Genomic DNA, 17404 nt, shown 5'->3' with positions numbered 1-17404 from the left:
ATGATATAAAGTACATAAATTTAACACAAGATGATAGACAGCGTTCGAAGGCATGGGAAAACATATATCAAAAGCCTAACGCAACAGACAGTGATAGGACGGAAGAGACAGACGCGACAGAAGTATATGTGGAAGGTTTATCGAAGTCTAAGGTGGTAAAGCCCCCTCGTTCGTGTGTTTTGTCGTTGTTAGGTCGTTGAATGTAACTGTATCCGCCGCAACCTAGCGAAATAAAGTTACGAAACGGTCCTGTGAAAAGTGAGAACGAGAGAGAGAGATAGAGAGAGAGAGAGAGAGAGAGAGAGAGACAGACAGACAGACAGACAGACAGAGACAGAGAGAGAGAGAGAGAGAGAGAGAGAGAGAGAGAGAGAGAGAGAGAGAGAGAGAGAGAGAGAGAGAGAGAGAGAGAGAGAGAGAGAGAGAGAGAGAGAGAGAGAGAGGGGAGGTATTTGTACTGCGGCGTGGCTGACCCGTAGAGTGTCTGTGTCTGTGCATGGTGGTTGTGGGGGGAGGGGGGGCGTAATAAGTGAGTATATCGTCTATTTTTTTCTGTTACGAGTAAGTAATTACCTTATATTCACCTCCATTAGCAACAGCATCTACTCTACTACTTCATCATCATCATCATCATCGTTTTCTTTTTTTCCTCCTCCTCCCTTCCTTTTTTTCCTCCTCCTCCTCCCCCCCTCTGCCCCCACACACGCTGCTCTCCTCTTTTATTATCGCCACCTCCACCACCTCCGTGTGACTTCACAGTATTAGGAGCAGTATGTAGCGGGCTTTTTTTTTTTCATTATTATTATTATTATTTTTATTTTTTTTACGCCTTTGCACTGTCACCTCTGCTGTAAAAAATAAAATAAATAAAAAGTTTAGGACACACAAAAAGCACTTCATTATAACATTTTATTTACAGACGAAACAGTGAAATGCATCACCTCACTGGCCTTTAAAAATAAACTATTAAATAAATATTTTTATCCATTTTTATAAGGAACTATTTCTTTCTCTAGCTTAAAACTATCCTCACAATTTTGATAGGTAAGTAAGTACCTTTCTATTCCACTATAACTGGCATCGTGCTGGACTCACTAGAACTATTTGGCGGGAATGAGCGAGCGTACGCGTGTCACCTTGATCCTGCGGCCGAGGTGCGTGGCGACGCCTGAACTGCTGACAGGAGTGACTTGGGTTAAGCTTGTCACTAAACTTAAGACTCGGGTGCATGCGTGGCGGACGGTGACCGGACGGTAGGGAGGGAACATCCAGGCACACGAGAGGACTGGCTGCGAAGGGGAATGGCTTTGCACCGGGCCAAGGGATCAGACAGAGAGCTCGCATTTCTACGAGCGTTACTTAAGAAGAGCTCTGTTTTTGCCTCTGAGAGCAGCGAGGTTCATGAATGGGTTTCCTTCATACCAAGGAGAACGTCTGCACCTGGCCAGGGATAAGACACGATGACCAACGCCAAAGAGCAAGAATATCCCCGCTCTCTCTAACTAACTCTCGACGGAGGCTTGGACGCGTATTATCAAACGTTTCGGGCTCTTGTATTTGAAGGCCACAGAGGAGATACTTCAGATTCTCATGATTGTTTTTTTTGTTTTTGTTTTTGTCCATGGCCTTCCAATACTACCGCCAGGGTCAAGAAACACACCAGTGGAAACCCTTTCAACTTCTACGAGAGACTTTTTAAGTAGATTCACTAAGGTATCGAAGAGTTTAATAATATGGAGCACGCGATCATCGAAGGCAAGAACATCACTCAGCCATAACCTGCTGCCAGGCCTCCGTCACACGAAGCTGGCCTGGCAGCGTTGTGACCTGACCGTGATGTAAGAGTGTCGAGGTAGACTGGCCGAGGAGGAACCCCTGTCACAAGCTTTGGTATAAACTCCACTCAACATGAATCTTTCTGCATACCTGGGTCAATTGTGTGTGCTTGGCGAGAACACACACAGCAACCAGTCACAAGCTTTGGTAGGTCACAATGACACTTAGCTGACCTTTTGGCCCTGAGCTGTTAGAGACAACCTTGTAAGTATAACGCCCTTGTGGCATCTTGGGTTTGAGGGGACACGAATGACGTTTTAATCTCGTTTCCAACTTTGAGATCGAAAATCACCGGCACAGCTTCGGTCGTTCACGGGATCACAGGGATGATTAAGTATCTGGAGTCACAGGGACCACTCGGGGCCACGCTCACCGGACGCTGTGTTAGAAGGATCGAGGAGGGCTAGGAGGTGTCTTTCTTCCTCTTCTCCTCGTAGGACTTCTTGCTTTAATCGTAGGAGTTGTTATATCATATGAGTATATTATGGTTTGTGATTTTTTCTCTCCCCGTGTGTGTGTGTGTGTGTGTGTGTGTGTGTGTGTGTGTGTGTGTGTGTGTGTGTGTCCCTCCCTCACCACGGCCTCCACATGTCTTTATCGTCCTGGGAGGCGGAGGTCGAGGGTCTGTCTGGAGAAGGACTCCCCTCGGACTTGACTTTCTTGGGGGTCGTCTGGTCCGTCGGTGAGGGTCCTGGGGAGGCCTGGGATCCTGGAGACACAACCGAGGACACCTGGGACTGGGGTGAGGAGATGGAGGGCGGGGTGAGGTGCGTGGAGGGCGTCGTGTATGAAGGGGGTGTGAGGTGGAGAGAGGAGGAGCCCATGTGTGAAGGTGGAGTGGTGTGTGAGGGAGGCGTGAGGTGAGACGAGGGTGTTCTTTGGGAGGGAGGAGAGGTGTGCAGGGGCGGCGAGGTGTGCGAGGCGTCGGTGGGCTGGCTGGGCGGCGTGAGGTGTATGGTGATGGGCGGGCCCGGGGCCTGGGAGTACTCGATCCTCTGCATCTTCGACGGTCTGGGGCCCGGCGTGTCGTGCTCCTCCAGTGGCCTCTTGACGGCAACGATCTCCGGCTTCGGCGAGCCCGTCTGTGTCTGCGCCTGGCGGTACGTGGTGCAGAGGGCGAGGGCGGACACATACTTGGGTGACGGAATATGGGGCGCGTCTCTGGGTTTGTCTTGGCCGTGTGTGGCTGTGGCGGTCTGTGGAGGCGCGGGGCCGTGGCTGTGTTGGTGCTGTGGCTGTGTCGGGGGCGTGGAGTGTGGCGGCATTAGTCTGGTCATTGGAGGTTTTCTGAAGGAGAAGTCCAGCGGCGCACGATTGTCAGTGTCCCGCGGGGCTGACAGAGCGAGGTTGACGGGCTGGACAGCGACCTGGGCACGAACCACTGTCTCGGGGCGTCTCTCTGGCAGGCCGATGTACCGCCGGGCCGTGGGGGCCACGACCTTCTGTGTTGAGGCGTTGCAAGAGGTGTCGTGAGGCCGCGAGTACACCTCCAGCGGCGCCCTGGGAGGTGAGGCCGTCCGCCGCACCGCCGTGAAGGCAGACGGACGCGGCCTTTCACCCGACGAGGACGCCCCGTCATTAATCTTTACGACGGGGGGCTGCAGCACCGGGGGCGGCGGAGGGGGAGGCCCTCCCTGTGGCGAAGGGGCTGGGGCGGGTCCTTGCGGGGGTGGCGCGCCGGGTTGGGAGGTGGGCGGTGGGTGAGGAGACGCGTGGGCCAGGAGGGAAAGGCCGCCGTGAAGTAGCAGTGCAGCCCCTGCGGCGTCCCCGGCGGCGGCAAGCCTGGCGGCCACCAACCCGTGCAGCAGCCTGGCCTGGTTGTTGTTGACGTCTCCGGGCCGCTGCTGCAGGCTGGGGGGAGGCCCTGGGGGGAGGCCGCCTCCCTGCATGTGGGCCACGGGCATGGGTAGTCCCGCCATGGCGGTGAAGGACATGGGCGTCATGGTGGAGAGGCCTGACACGCACTGGCCCAGGTGTTGCAGGAGCCGCTGCCGCACGCCGCCGTCCACCTCGATCCTGGACACGTACCTGCCGCCACACACACACAGTTAGAACAGGTAACCAATGAGCGCCACCCACGCTGCTCCGCCGTACAGGTAAGATTAAAGATGAGAGACTTCAACACACCTCAACACACCGAGGAAACACTCCCTACCCCAACATGACCTGACCTCCTCACCTGGTGACCTCCTGGGCACACTCGGCGAAGCCGCTGCGGAACTTGGTGAGCACCGCGGGGTCATGGGCCACAGCCAGGGCCAGCTGCTGCCGCTGCACCGCCTGTAGATGTTTCACCGTCATCTCCAGAATGTCCGCCTTCTCCAGCTTGCTGTGGCGCGCCGGCTGTGGGCAGGGAGGGCAAAGGTCAGGAGGGGCACAAAACATTGCTAATCTGACTGCGGGGCATGGCGCTGAATCTTGAATCTTCTAATGGATCAGAGATACATAAAGTGTCTTATTGCACTGAATAATAAAAGAGGAGTGAATTATCTTAATAGATATATTAAGTCTTCCTGAGAATTGAAAAGAAATCAACTTTTTAGTCACGAATTAGTTTCTCTCATGTGTAATTTCGGAAACGTGTTAATATAGATCACAGGAGCCGGCGCGGAGGCTGGGCACACAACGACTGGAAAAGAATGATTGTGTCGGGAAAACAGCGTCGGCAGCGTTCCTTTGGACAGGCCTTTCTTCCCTCCCTCCCCTCCCCCCTCTCCCCTCCCCCCTTACACGTGCAGCGACATAACACCAGCCTCTGCCTCCCTCCCTCCCTCCGTCCTCCCCTCTCTTCCTCCCTCTGGTTCTCAACTCCTTGCCCCCACCATCTCCTCTCTCATGACCCCTTCCACCACGTCTTCCTCACGCCTCCATTCCTTCTTCCCGTCTCACTTCCCGTATCGCCGTATCTTGTCACTTCTCCCCTCTATTTCCCCTCCGTTGTCTCCTGCGCCCTAACTCATTCCAAGGCGCTCCCATTTTACTGTCATTTCCGCTCTTTGCACCTTCCCCTTTCTGTTCCTCCCTTCTTCACTCCCCTTGTTCACTCCTACGTCATTCATCTCCCCGATTACCGTCCATCTCCCTCACCTTTATGTATTATTTGACTTTTTTTTACGTTTTGTCGTCAGTCGTGTCATTTCTTACAGTTTTACGTAGACAAATGGAGAGCTATCATTATTATCATCATTTTAGTCAATGCAAAGGGCCAATGCGACGGAGATGAGCACCGCAGCCACGCGCAGCAACATAGAGCGTATGCACCCAATTTAACCTTTTCTTTCTCGTTTGGTAATGGAATAGGACTGAGTGGGGGGGGGGGGGGGGTCCTTTTTTTTATTGTCTGTTGCTGTGTTTCATTTTTTAAGCGATTGAGGGTAGGCATCAGGACACCTCTCCCCCCGAAATTGACCTATCTTTCGGCCACTCCTCTTGAGTCTTTGTAGGGGCAGTGAGTAGCGGGCTTTTTTTGTCATTATTGTTTTCCTTTTTTTTTCTTGAACTGCTTCCTCTACTGTTAAAAAAAATAACTTAGTGTCCCGCCATGCACCACAACAGGACAGGCCGTGATGCAGTGTTGGTAAAAAGGAAGACCAAAAATATGATGTGTACTTGTTCGTCACGTGACTTTATGCGTGAGTCAAGCAGGCTACTGTGATTACGGATTCGTGACTTAATGTGTAAATATTATCATGTATATCGATTGCCTCACTCTTCTCACAGTCCAAGTTATTAATCTCTTTCATCACCATCACCACCACCACCACCATCATCATCACCATCCTCTTTGCCTCCATCTCTCACCCCGAGGAAATGAAAGTGGAGAGAGGGGGGAGGGCACAGTGGCAGGTGGCGGAGGTGTGAGAGAGAGCGAGGGAGAGTGAGGGAGAGGTGAGCTAAAAGAATGACGTCTGGCAAGAGGAGGAGGAGGAGGAGGAGGAAAGGAAGGAGAGAGAAAGAGGGTGAGGGAGAGGGGAAGGCAGGCCACTCAGCTGACGGGGTGTGGGAAGATTCTCACGTCCTTCCCCCCCCTTACCTCCCCTACCTCCTTCTCTCCCTCGCCTCCCTCCTCCTGTGCACTCTCTCCCTCTCTCCCCTCAGGCTCCCCTCTGACTTAAGAAAAATAGCGCCCCATTAACACAGGCGGCATGTGCAAAGATTCAATACACATTCTTTGGCGCTGACGTTGTGGCGTACAAACAGGGAAGCAAATATTGTATGAAATGGAGAAGATGGGAGCGGGGCGGGGACGTTGACGGACAGACAAACAGACATACACAGAGACATGCTAAACACAGACATGAAGTATATAGCTCAGTGTAAGGTGATGTGATTTTAATGCGATGACCCGTCTGGTGTTCGTATATGTGTGTGTGTGTGTGTGTGTGTTTGTGTGGAGGGGGTGGGGGGGGGCGTGGTAAGACGTGGTGGGGTCATCAAAGCGTCAAAAACTGATGTTACCCTTTCATCAAATCATCAAAAAGCTATCAATCCATTTTATCCAATTTTGAGGCGCTGAAGACATCTATTATTTTTTATTTATTTATTTGATAACGCCCAGTCAGTTTCAGCTTCTTGATACATTGATAGACCCAGTTTTCTTTTGTTTTGTCTTTTTATGTTTTGAAATAATTGGATTTTTGACGTTTATTAATAGAACTGACACCCTTGGAATAGACGATCCTCTGAAGGAGCCTCGCAGGAAGACTTAGTGGGTGGAAGAGGAGGAGGAGGAGGAGGAGGAGGAGGAGGAGGAGGGAGAAAGGAAGGGAGGGAGGCAGAAGAGCGTGTGAAAAGGAAGTAGAAAGGTGGTAGGGGAGAGCGGGAGGAAAACAGAGGGCAACCTGCACTTGACTGGGCGGGAGGAGGAGGAGGAGGAGGAGATAAAAGGAGAGAATAGAGAATGGGAGGAAGTTTACTACAGCTTAGCGGGAGGAAGTTTGCATTGTGATGAAATTTAGAGGAGGAGGAAGAGGAAGGGAGGAGGAGGAGGAAGAGGAAGGGAGGGGGGGGTAAATTACTTTCTCTTTGCAGAAGTGAAACTGGTATCTACACAACATGAAACACACACACACACACACACACACACACACACACACACACACACACACACACACACACACACAGACAGACAGAAGACGGAAGGAGGTTAGGCAAAAGACAGTTTGCGTTGGAGAAATTACTTTTGTTAGGATTTTAATTTCATTGATTTTGTCTTTTTTATCATCATCCTCTTTCTCCTCCTCCTCCTCTTTCTCCTCCTCCTCCTCCTCTTTTAGGCCAGGAGGTTTCGTTGCAATTTCAATAGTTTCCCCCTTTCCCTTCTTCCTCTCTTCTCCCAAGCCCCGCCATTTCCCCTCTTCTCCTTATCTCCTTTCTACAACCTCTCATTCTCCTCCTCCATCCCCTCCCTCCTTACTACAACCCACCCTCCCCTGACTCACCTCCCCCATACCCCCCTTCCCCCCTCTCTCACTCTCAATGTCCTTTCTCCTTCCCTCCCTTTCTCTCCTTCCTTTTTTTCCCATGTCCTGCTGAGAAGAGGAGGCTTGGCGGCAGGTGGCACTTGGATGAGGAGGAGGACGAGGAGGAAGAGGAGGAGGACTGTGAGAATGACCACCAAGAACCCTAGTAAAGGAAAGGAAGGGAAGGGAATGGTGAGGAAGAGAGGGAAGCCAGATGCCGTGGCCGAAGGGGAAGGAAGGGGAAGGAAGGGGAAATGAGGAAGAAACCTTAAAATGGCGTATCTTAATATAGAGGCCACGGGGGGAGAGAGAGAGAGAGAGAGAGAGAGAGAGAGAGAGAGAGAGAGAGAGAGAGAGAGAGAGAGAGAGCAGCTTGAGTGTCCCTCGTTTTCGTCCTTTTGTTCCTTTTTTTTCTTCCTTTTCTTCTTATTTGTCTTTTGATTCTACTGCGATTACTACTTCTTTTCTTCTCTTCTCATTCGTCTTCTTTTTTTCCTTCTACCATTATTGTTACACCTTTTTCTACTTAATTTCTTGGTCTTGTTCTTCTTGTTCTTCCTCTTCATCAGCATCTTGTTTTTGTTCTTCTTCCTCTTTTCCATCATCATCTTCTTGTTCTTGTTCTTCTTCCTCTTCATCATCATCTTCTTGTTCTTGGTCCTCTTCTTCATCATCGTCTTCTTGTTCTTCTTCCTGTTCTTCATCATCATCATCTTGTTTTTATTCTTCTTTCTCTTCTTCATCATCATCATCTTGTTCTTCATTTTCTCCTCTTCTTGTGCTTCCAACATAATATCATTTCACAACAAAAATAATGGAGATAAGTAGATAGAATGTGACCAAGTAAAAGGAAAAAAGAAGGGTCGCTCTTTTTCTAACCATGACTTCTGTCGTGACCCTGTGAAAGAAAAACGATGTGGCTGTAGTTTGTTATCGGCGCTGTTTGCTGATATCCCAAACTACCATCCGCCGCCTTTGAAGACAGGAAGGGGAACGAAAGTAGGAAGAAACGGTAAGGAAACAATAGGAAAGGAGAGCACACAGAACGTCCCATGCCTAACCGTGACTCCTGTTGTCCCCTAAAGAAAAAGAATGTGTTGCTGTAGTTAATCTTGCTGTTGTTTGTTGATAGCGCTAACAACGATCCGTCACTGAGGACACGAAGGAAAACGAAAGTAGAGAAATAAAAACGATGAATCAAAGGAAGACAAGTAGAAAATTAGAATCGACAATAAGAAAAAAAACGATGAATCAAAGGGAAACAAGTAGAAAATTGAGGATAGAATTGAGGATAAGAAAAGAGAGCAAACATCGCCCCTTGCCCTTATTTTTCTTTATTCCGGAAAAAAATGATCAGGAAAACAATAGAAAATAGAATAGAGGGCATGGAAAAATAATAGACAAATAGGAAAGGAGAGCACACATACACACACGTAGACCGTCCCTTCCCGCTATTTTTCTTTAGCCCGTAATAAGGTGTGTTGATACTGTACCAGGGGGAAGAAAAAGAAGAAAAAGAAAAAAAGCCTTTCATCACCGAACAATAGGTACTGCACACGACTGCCTCCTCTCCCCCCTCCCCCCCTCCTTTCCCTTTCTCCCTTCTCACCCCTCCCGTCTCCCTTTCCCTTCAGCCTCCACCACCACCGCCGCCGCCCCCCAAACTGCCCGGCGCCCTTCTGAACAAAAGCACCCCACCTGCCTCCCCTTCCCCCCCTTCGTCTCTCTCCTTCCCTCCCTCCCCTCCTTCACTTCGACTTCTATGCGTTGGAATGCGAGTCGGTATGGGATGGGAATGGCTTCGGGAATGGCCGGGAATGTCTGGAATGTTAACTTTTCTCACGCCCGCTTTGTCCTCGCCACCTGTCTGTCCTCCTGCTGGTGGTGGTCAGAGTGGCGGTGGAGGTGATGGTGGTGGAGTTTGTAGTGGTGGAGGAGTTAGTGATGATGGTTATGGGGGTAGTGGTGGTGGTGGTGATGGTTGTAGTGGTGATGATGTTGAAGATGAAAATATAATGGAGGTGGTGGTAATGCTTGTCCTGGTGGTGGTGGTGATGGTGATGGTGGTAGTGGAGTTAGTGGTGGTGATAGAGATGATGATGATGGTTATGGAGGTGGTAGTGGTGATAGTAGTGACTGTGATGCTGAAGATGAAACGATAATAGTAGTGGTAAGGATAGTTATGCTGATAGTGATGGTTTCGGTGATGGTGATTATGCTGCTGCTGATGTTAAAGGTGATGGTGGTGGTGACGAAAATGAGACGATAATGGTTATGGTGATGCTGATGGTGATGGTGAGTATGCTGATGATGATGATGAGAGTGATGGTGATGATTGTACTGGTGTTGAGGTGACGTCTCGGTTCATGATAGGATTGGTGGTGGTAATGATTATGTTGATGGTGAAGGTGAATATGCTGCTGCTGATGATGGTAGTGGGATGATGATGGTCGAAGTGGTGTTGAGGTGACGTCTCGGTTCTTGATAGGTCGAAGTGGTGTTGAGGTGACGTCTCGGTTCTTTTGTCACCCCGCATCGCATCGCAGCGCAGAGCAAGCACAGCAAGCAAACACACACACTCCCACGCAGGATTTCTTTACTCGGCCCGTATTTCCAAACATTACACAATTGATAAGACTTTCGCAGAGGCTCTTGTGAGTATTTCCATGGGGAGTTTTGTGATGTAGATGACAGCGAGAGAAAATAAAGGAATCTGACACTTGTTCGTAATACATATAGTAGTCACGTTACCTTATATATGCAAAAAAAGAAAGATTTAACTCGCGTGTACTTATATTATTCCATCTTATCATTGTCTTGGAAGTTTATGTATGTGCTGTCATTCATGAGGCTTGTTGTGTGTGTACCTTATCGTCTTTTCTTTGTCTTAAACATTTTTCAGCGTGTAAGTTTGCGAGGAAGAATAGCTGTGTATAGAAGGGGTTGAATAAGGAGGAGGAGGAGGAGGAGGGGAAAGGGGGGGGAATTAGACGCAGGAATGTAGAGGGGCCGTAGGGGTGAGGAGAGGATGAAAGGTGAAAAGGGGGAGGGGGCGGGGGCGTTTTGTTAAGGAAGGGTAAAGTGCAATGTGTGTGTGTGTGTGTGTGTGTGTGTGTGTGTGTGTGTGTGTGTGTGGTGGGGAGAAAGGCGTGCATTGGGTGGGGTCAGAGAGAGAGAGAGAGAGAGAGAGAGAGAGAGAGAGAGAGAGAGAGAGAGAGATGGGAAGTGGAGATGATTTTTGTTTTTTAGTGGAGGAGAGAGGAGGAGGAGGAGGAGGAGGAGGAGGAGGAGGAGGAGGAGTGCACAGTGGTAAGTGGGTATTGTTGAAAGTAGTGGAGAGAGAGAGAGAGAGAGAGAGAGAGAGAGAGAGAGAGAGAGAGAGAGAGAGAGAGAGAGAGAGAGAGAGAGATTAAAGGACGAGGAGGCAAAGGAAAGCAGGAAGAGGAAGAAGATAAGCAGGAAGACAGAAAGATGGCAACCTGTGTGTGTGTGTGTGTGTGTGTGTGTGTGAGGGAATCCGGAGGCGACGCACCGTTCCCACGCCTCGCCTCGGGACCACAAGGGCGCAACCCCCGCCACACACACACACACACACACACATGCAGACAATTATGGTGCACACGTTCATATCGGATCATCACCCTATTGTGTGTTAAGGGATTTATCTCCTCCTCCTCCTCCTCCTCCTCCTAGCCAAGCACCCTGTCAGAGGAGCCGCCTGTGTAACCCTAGAGGTGGAGGAGGAAGAGGAGGAGGTGGAGGTGGAGGAGGAGCGAGGAAGGTGTCAGAGGCTTATTCATTTTCCTCCTCTATTCATTCGCACGCCACTAACCTGCCGTAATTAGTTGCAGGTGATCCACAACACACACACACACACACACACACACACACACACACACACTGACTACTACTTCGAACCTTCTTTCTCTTAAGCAAATCATTTCCTATCACCTTCATATTTTTTTACTCTTCACAATTTTTTTTTTGACTCGTACATTATTTAGATTATTTAAATGGTCACACGAAATACCCGCAGAATACCTTTAAACCTTTCCCAAATAGTAAGGAAATGAATTCACCGTGATTCTTAACCTGCAGGAAGAGGGAAAGACTGAGGGCATCGTGACGTGAGAGGAGGAGTGACAAGACAACCTGTGCAGAGGGCGGGGCGGGGCGGGGCGGGGCGGGGTGTGGGTGGTGTGGGGGCGGGAGGTGTGAGTGACATGCCGTGGGAAGCAGAGGGGTGGCAGGGGAAGGTCTGGCTCTGGGTAAGGTTAGCAGAGATGGACGGTAGGATGGGGTGACAGGGAGACAGGGAGTGAGTGACCGGTGCCGTTTTTCTCTCTCCCTCTACTCCCGATTCACCTCCTCCTCCTCCTCCTCCTCCTTTTGCTCCTCTTATTCCTCCTCCTCCTTAATACCCCTCTTTTTTTTCTCTCCCTCCGTCTCCTCCTGATTCCACTTCCTCCTCTTCCTCTTGCTCCTCCTGAGAAATACCCGCCGTTTTTTTTTTCTCTCCCTCTCCTCCTTTTTCTCCTTCCTCCTCTTCCTCCTGCTTAATACCCCCGTTTTTCTCTCTCCATCTCTTGCTTTAACTCCTCCTCCTCCTCCTCCTCCTCCTCCTCCTGCTTACATTATACCCCCTTAACCATGACGAGATATAATATAAACTTGAGCACAACAATCCTAATGAGTGTTTACAAGCTTAATAACATCTATCATTAAGCTTAAGGACATATAACAAGCTGATTTTGCCTCCGTGTGAGTGATGACCTCCTAATCCTTCAAATCAAGCCCTTCTCCTTCTCCTCCTCCTTCTCCTCCCGCTTCCCTCCCCTTTCACCATGGCTAGATGCAATATAAACTGGAGCATAACTATCGTAATGGGTGTTTATAGGTTTTAGGACGTTCATTATCAAGTTGAATTCGTGGCCGTGTGAGTGACGTCCTTCTAATCCATCAAACAAAAGCGCATCTACTCACGTCCTTCCGCATGGCGTCGAGGATGAGCGCCTTGAGTTCGTTGAGACAAGTGTTGATCCTCGCCCGCCGCCGCTTCTCCATGATGGGCTTGTTGCTCTGCGGAAGGGGGGGGTAGGTGAGTAAGGGAAAGGAAGGGGTGAAGAAGTGAAGGGGTCCATGGCATTTTTTACGGTGGCTGCAGGGGGGTAGTGGAATGGGGGAAGGCGGGAGGGTGAGGAAGTGTGGGGAACGGGGTGTGAAACGGAGACTGAGGGTGAGGAATTGGGGGAACGAGGTGAAGCAGGGTGAGGAGGGGGATGGACGGGGCTTAGAAGTGTAGAAGAAGGGGTCCATGGCGTTCTTCATGGGGGGGGGGGGGGAGAGGAGGATTCAGAGAAGGGGGTTTAGGGGTAAGTGAAGGGGACGGAAGGTATGGAAATGTATGGGTGGAGGGGGAGAGGGGGCATGACATCCTCTGCGGGGGGCGGGGGGAGGAGTTAAGAAAGGGGCAATACTCCTTAGCAGGGGAGATAAGGGGGAGACGAGGGGAGGGGAGAGTAAGGGTGAATCAAGGGGGGAGTGGGCAGAGAAGGGGGGTCGGAAAAGGGGGGCAGATTCCTTTATTGAGGGGAGGAAGGGAGAGTAATGGAAGGGGGTGAGGGTCATTCCGGGGGAGGGAGGGGAGGGGGGGGGGCATTACTCCGTATAGTGGGTCGCCTTTCTCTCCCTTCTTCAGATTTTTGGTGGCGTGTCGATGCATGTTCATTCTGTTCTTGACGTGTTTATGACCTTTTTTTTACTCTAAGCTTATTTTTTTGCACTTCAAGCTTTCCTGAATACCGTAATTACCGTTTGACATACACCTGTGGATTGTTTTTTTGTTGTTGTTGTTGTTTTTTATAGCAGAGGTGTCAGTTCAAGGGCATAAAAAAGGTAACAAATGTGAAGAAAAAAAAGCCCGCTACTCACTGCTCCTATAAAGAGTTAGAGGAGTGGCCGAAAGATAGGTCAACGAATGTAGATTGAATAACTAAACAGATAGATCAGGAAATAGCTTCAGTGCCATTTTTTTATGAGAAGAAACAGAGATTTTCGTGTTTTCGCGTTGACAAGATTGACAGGTTATTGACATTCCTGGAAAGAAAGTCTCGTTCGAGCTTTCATCTCTCAGTGACCAGTCAAGCAAGCAGTGTCCATCGCGAAGACCACATCAATAGCCACCCGATTTAAAAAGACCCATGAAAACCACTGAAGTATATATATTGGTGCTGAGCTATAAGAAAATTTACAGAAGGAAAAAACCATTGCTCAAGAAAGATAGGTCAACGAATATAGATTGAATAACCAAACAGATAGATCAGGAAATAGATTCAGTGCCATTATTTTTATGGGAAGGAGAGATTATTGTGTTTTCGCGTTAACAAGATTGACAGGATATTGGCATTCCAGGAAAGAGTGGAGACTACTGACGTACCTTCCTGAGTTCCGCCTTGGAGAGCTGCAATCCATCATGCCCTTGTTCCTCCTCTTCCAGCTGGTGATCCTCCTCCTCTTCCTCTTCCTCCTCTTCGTGTAGGTGGCCCCCCTCCATCATGCTCAACACAGACAGCATCATGACACCTCCTCCTCCTCCTTCTCCTCCTCCTCACTCACACGTACTCCTCGCACTTTTTTTTTATCACTCCTTAAAGTTCACGCAAGAAACTTTCCTCTGAGTCACTAAATTCTGTTACTGTTGCACGAGTTTCCCTTCACATGGAACACGAGTTGGCGCTGTTTCTCGTAATGGACCGGGTATGATTTCCTCGTCGGTGGTAGCGGAGTTTCCTTTTCGCAGCGTTGAATGTTAAAATGTGTATCCTTTCCCTCCCTCAGGCTGGCGCTCTACCTCCTCCCCTGTGTGTGTCACCTGAATCGTTCCTCGAGACCGACTGGAGCAGCAAGTGTCCGCCGCTTCGTGTGTGCGTGCGTCGGTGAGCGCGACTGTGTGAACGGTAAGTGAGAAGTTCCCAACCCCTCCTCCTCCCCGATCTCCTTCCTTCCTACCTCCCTCCCCGCGACCCGCCTCCTCTTAGTCCTCCTCCCTTCCTTCCCACAGCCCCTTCTCTCGTTCTTTGGCGCCCCTCAGCCTTCCCAACAGCAGATGTCCACCCTCGACCCGCCCCTCCCGCCCAGATTCCTTCGGACAGGTATTCTCCTCTCACGCGGCCGTCACCTGCCCCACCTGTCTCGGCCGCTCATCTCCCGCATTCCTCGCTGCAAGGTGGCGTACTGCCGCCCATCTTTCCCTCCCTCCTTTCTCCCCCTCTTTCACCGGCGGGTTTTCGGTCGGCGCGCCTTGACAGTGTCGGCGCCGGCCAGGAATAAAAGCGGGAACGGAGTCTTTGATGCGGCCTGTGTGAGGGAATCGTATTCAAGTGCAGCAGCAGACGTGGCTTCGATGGTAAAAGGAGAGTAAATGAAGTAAGGGTTAAGGAGAGGACGTTGCTTTTTTTCAGCGATACTACATGTCTGGGGAATCGTATTAAGAGTGGGGCATGTATTAAGGGAGGGGAGGGGGGGGGGGCATGACTCCGTCTGGGTCTCCTTTCTCTCCCTCCTTCAGTTTTTTGGTGGCGTGTCGATGCATGTTCATTCAATACTAAAAGGAAAGTAAATGAAATAAAGGTTAAGGAGAGGACGTTACTTTTTTTTCAGCGATATTACATGTCAATCGCATTAAGAGTGGAGCAGCAGACACGGCTTCAATACTAAAAGGAAAGTAAATGAAATAAAGGTTGAGAAGAGGACGTTAGAGACTTTTTTCAGGGATATCAAGTGTCTGGGGAATCGTATTAAAAGTGGAGCAGCAGACACGGCTTCGATGGTAATAGGAAAGTAAATGAAATAAAGGTTGAGAAGAGGACGTTAGAGACTTTTTTCAGGGCTATCAAGTGTCTGGGGAATCGTATTAGAAGTGGAGCAGCAGACACGGCTTCGATGGTAATAGGAAAGGAAAGGAAACAAAGGTTGAGGAGAGGACTTTTTCATTGATATCATGTGTCTGGGGAATCGTATATTAAAAATGGAGAAAAAAAAAAATACTTGCGATAATCAAAAGAAGAAACGTATGAATGAAATAAAGGTTGGAGGACGTTAAGACTTTTGTTTGCTTTAATTATTCGTCGATAGCTGCTCATATAGTACAGTGTTTCCTTATGCTAGCTGATGATAGCGGTGAGACCCAACGGCGGGCATATATGATGATGGAAAAAAGTAATGTCAGTGGTTGTCGCCGAACATAGAAGTGTTTTTAGAAGTCAGTGATGGAGCATGGTAAAGATTGGAGTATTGAAGTATTTTTCTTTTTTGCGCCCTTGAACTGTCTCCTTTGCTGTAAAAAAAAAAAAATGGTCGTGGCGCATTACAGGAGTGGTGATAGTCTGGGCTTGTCATGGTGGTGAGCGTCAGGCAAGGTATTGGAGGGTGATGAGGATTAAAGACTTGCAGCCGTGCGATATGCGTCACCAGAGCTACGGGCGAACAAGGTCGATGGTTAGTTTTGGATTACGTGTTTGATGATCATTCTTTCAAAGGGCGGAGAGGCTAAATTGAAGAAGACATAATTTTTTTTTTTTTTTTTACGACAAAGGAGACAGCTCAAGGGCACTGAAAAAAGGAAACAATAATAAAAAAAAAAACGCTACACGCTGCTCCTAAAAAAAAAGAATCGAAAGAGGTGGCCGAAAGAGAGGTCATTCTGTTACTGTTAATCTCACGCCTAACATTACCAAGTATGTTAAATTCTTTGACTCAAAAACTGGCTGGCTTTTCGGATTTTTAACTTTCCCCAAGAGCTGCTTCCCTTACTTCTGAAAGAAAAAAAAGATGAGGTAAGATGAACTGATTTTAGTTGTCTTTGTGTATCTTTATGCATTATAGAAAGTGCGTTTTTTTTATTTTTTTTTTTTGGGGGGGGGGTATCTAGATAGGGTCTGGCGTGAGATATGGCATCATGAAGACCTTAATCTTATCTTGGAAATACAAAGCTCGGATCGCAGCTGATATTAGTAGCGGGAGAGAACGTGAGAAGCAAAGAAGCACCCGACCCATGCCTGCGTAATCCTAGCCTTTGAGGACCGTGGGGGCGGGGGGGGGGGGTTGAAGGATGCGTGGCGATGCGGGTGTTGACCAGGAGGGGAGGAGAACGAGGCGGGGCAGCGCAGGGCGGGGCGGGGCGGGGCAGTGTGTTGTGGTCAGGAGGAAGTGTGAGGCTTCCTGCGGTCAGTAACGATCATCTTCGCTGCAGGGAAGCAGTCACCCACAACAACCGAAATTGGTTCCAAATGGAATAGTCTCCCGTCTGAAGCCAGCGCCGCTTCAAAAAATAACCCTTCCCCCCCCTCCAATGGCCCTTAAGAGCAATTTAGGATTAATTTCATTATGCTAGTAGACATACTACCGTACACGATAAAAAAAATAGTAAGAGCAGGAAGAGAGTTAAAAATCCTGACGCAGGGAAAGTCGCCCGGGGCGCTGAGCGGCGGGAGTAACCTGCCGGGCTACCGTTTTCTTTCCTCACGGTGGGCGGAGTTGCGGGTGCCTGGGCATCGTTTTGCGATCATTTTCTACAGGGACTTTACTTCAGACACATTGAATAGTTGAATTAGACTGACCAAGATATTTGTAATACAACTTGACGGAGAGAACGTGACGGGCAGGACGGGACACAGGAAGCGAAGAAAACTGTCGTCGGTGCATCGCATTATGGCAAGGCGGCGTGTGGCGGCACCTCAGAGGCGGCAACAGTACAGCGATGTCGTGGCTATTGTGTTAAACCGACTCACTTGGACCAGACCTTTGTGCTCACGTACCTTTATGCTTCGTTGTGCACACACCACCGCCATCTTTACGTCTCTAGCAAATGCACCTCCGTCTTCTGTAGACTCTCAATACATCTGGCGGTAAAGTCATCGAAAGATGTCACTTGACGCAACCTGACGAAGGAAATTTAGACTCTTGTCACACCCTTGCACCTGAGCGAAGGCCTAAGACACCAGTGGTCGTGACTCGCTGTGAGAATAGAGGCGGGTGGCGGTTCCCACACGGGCGGGCACCTGCCACCCTCACCGGCCAGCTGGGTATCCCTGTTTCACTGACAAGGA

At 49.5% G+C, this 17404-nt stretch overlaps 1 protein-coding gene across 1 annotated transcript; it reads right to left on the bottom strand.

The window, feature by feature from the left end:
- Positions 1-922: 922 nt before the first annotated feature.
- LOC126996532 (uncharacterized) lies at positions 923-14788 on the bottom strand. The gene is made up of 4 exons (XM_050857079.1): positions 13735-14788; positions 12282-12377; positions 4016-4179; positions 923-3864 (listed from the first exon to the last, which is right to left on the bottom strand). The coding sequence occupies exons 1-4, from the start codon at positions 13873-13875 to the stop codon at positions 2409-2411; spliced, it is 1857 nt and encodes a 618-aa protein (XP_050713036.1). The 5' UTR covers positions 13876-14788; the 3' UTR covers positions 923-2408.
- Positions 14789-17404: the final 2616 nt, after the last annotated feature.

This window comes from Eriocheir sinensis, chromosome 10 (assembly GCF_024679095.1).
Source record: "Eriocheir sinensis breed Jianghai 21 chromosome 10, ASM2467909v1, whole genome shotgun sequence".
Taxonomy (NCBI): Eukaryota; Metazoa; Arthropoda; class Malacostraca; order Decapoda; family Varunidae; genus Eriocheir; species Eriocheir sinensis.
The sequence above is the reverse complement of the archived record's forward strand: the minus strand, read 5'-3'. Positions and strand labels throughout refer to the sequence as shown.

Excerpts from the sequence above, each read along its gene's own strand:
- LOC126996532 (XM_050857079.1), bottom strand. The coding sequence starts at position 13,875 with ATGATGCTGTCTGTGTTGAGCATGATGGAGGGGGGCCACCTACACGAA. Across the intron at positions 12,378-13,734 it reads CCAAGGCGGAACTCAGGAAG|AGCAACAAGCCCATCATGGA; the intron begins GTACGTCAGTAG and ends CCCCTTCCGCAG. Across the intron at positions 4,180-12,281 it reads TCGACGCCATGCGGAAGGAC|CCGGCGCGCCACAGCAAGCT; the intron begins GTGAGTAGATGC and ends CCCTGCCCACAG.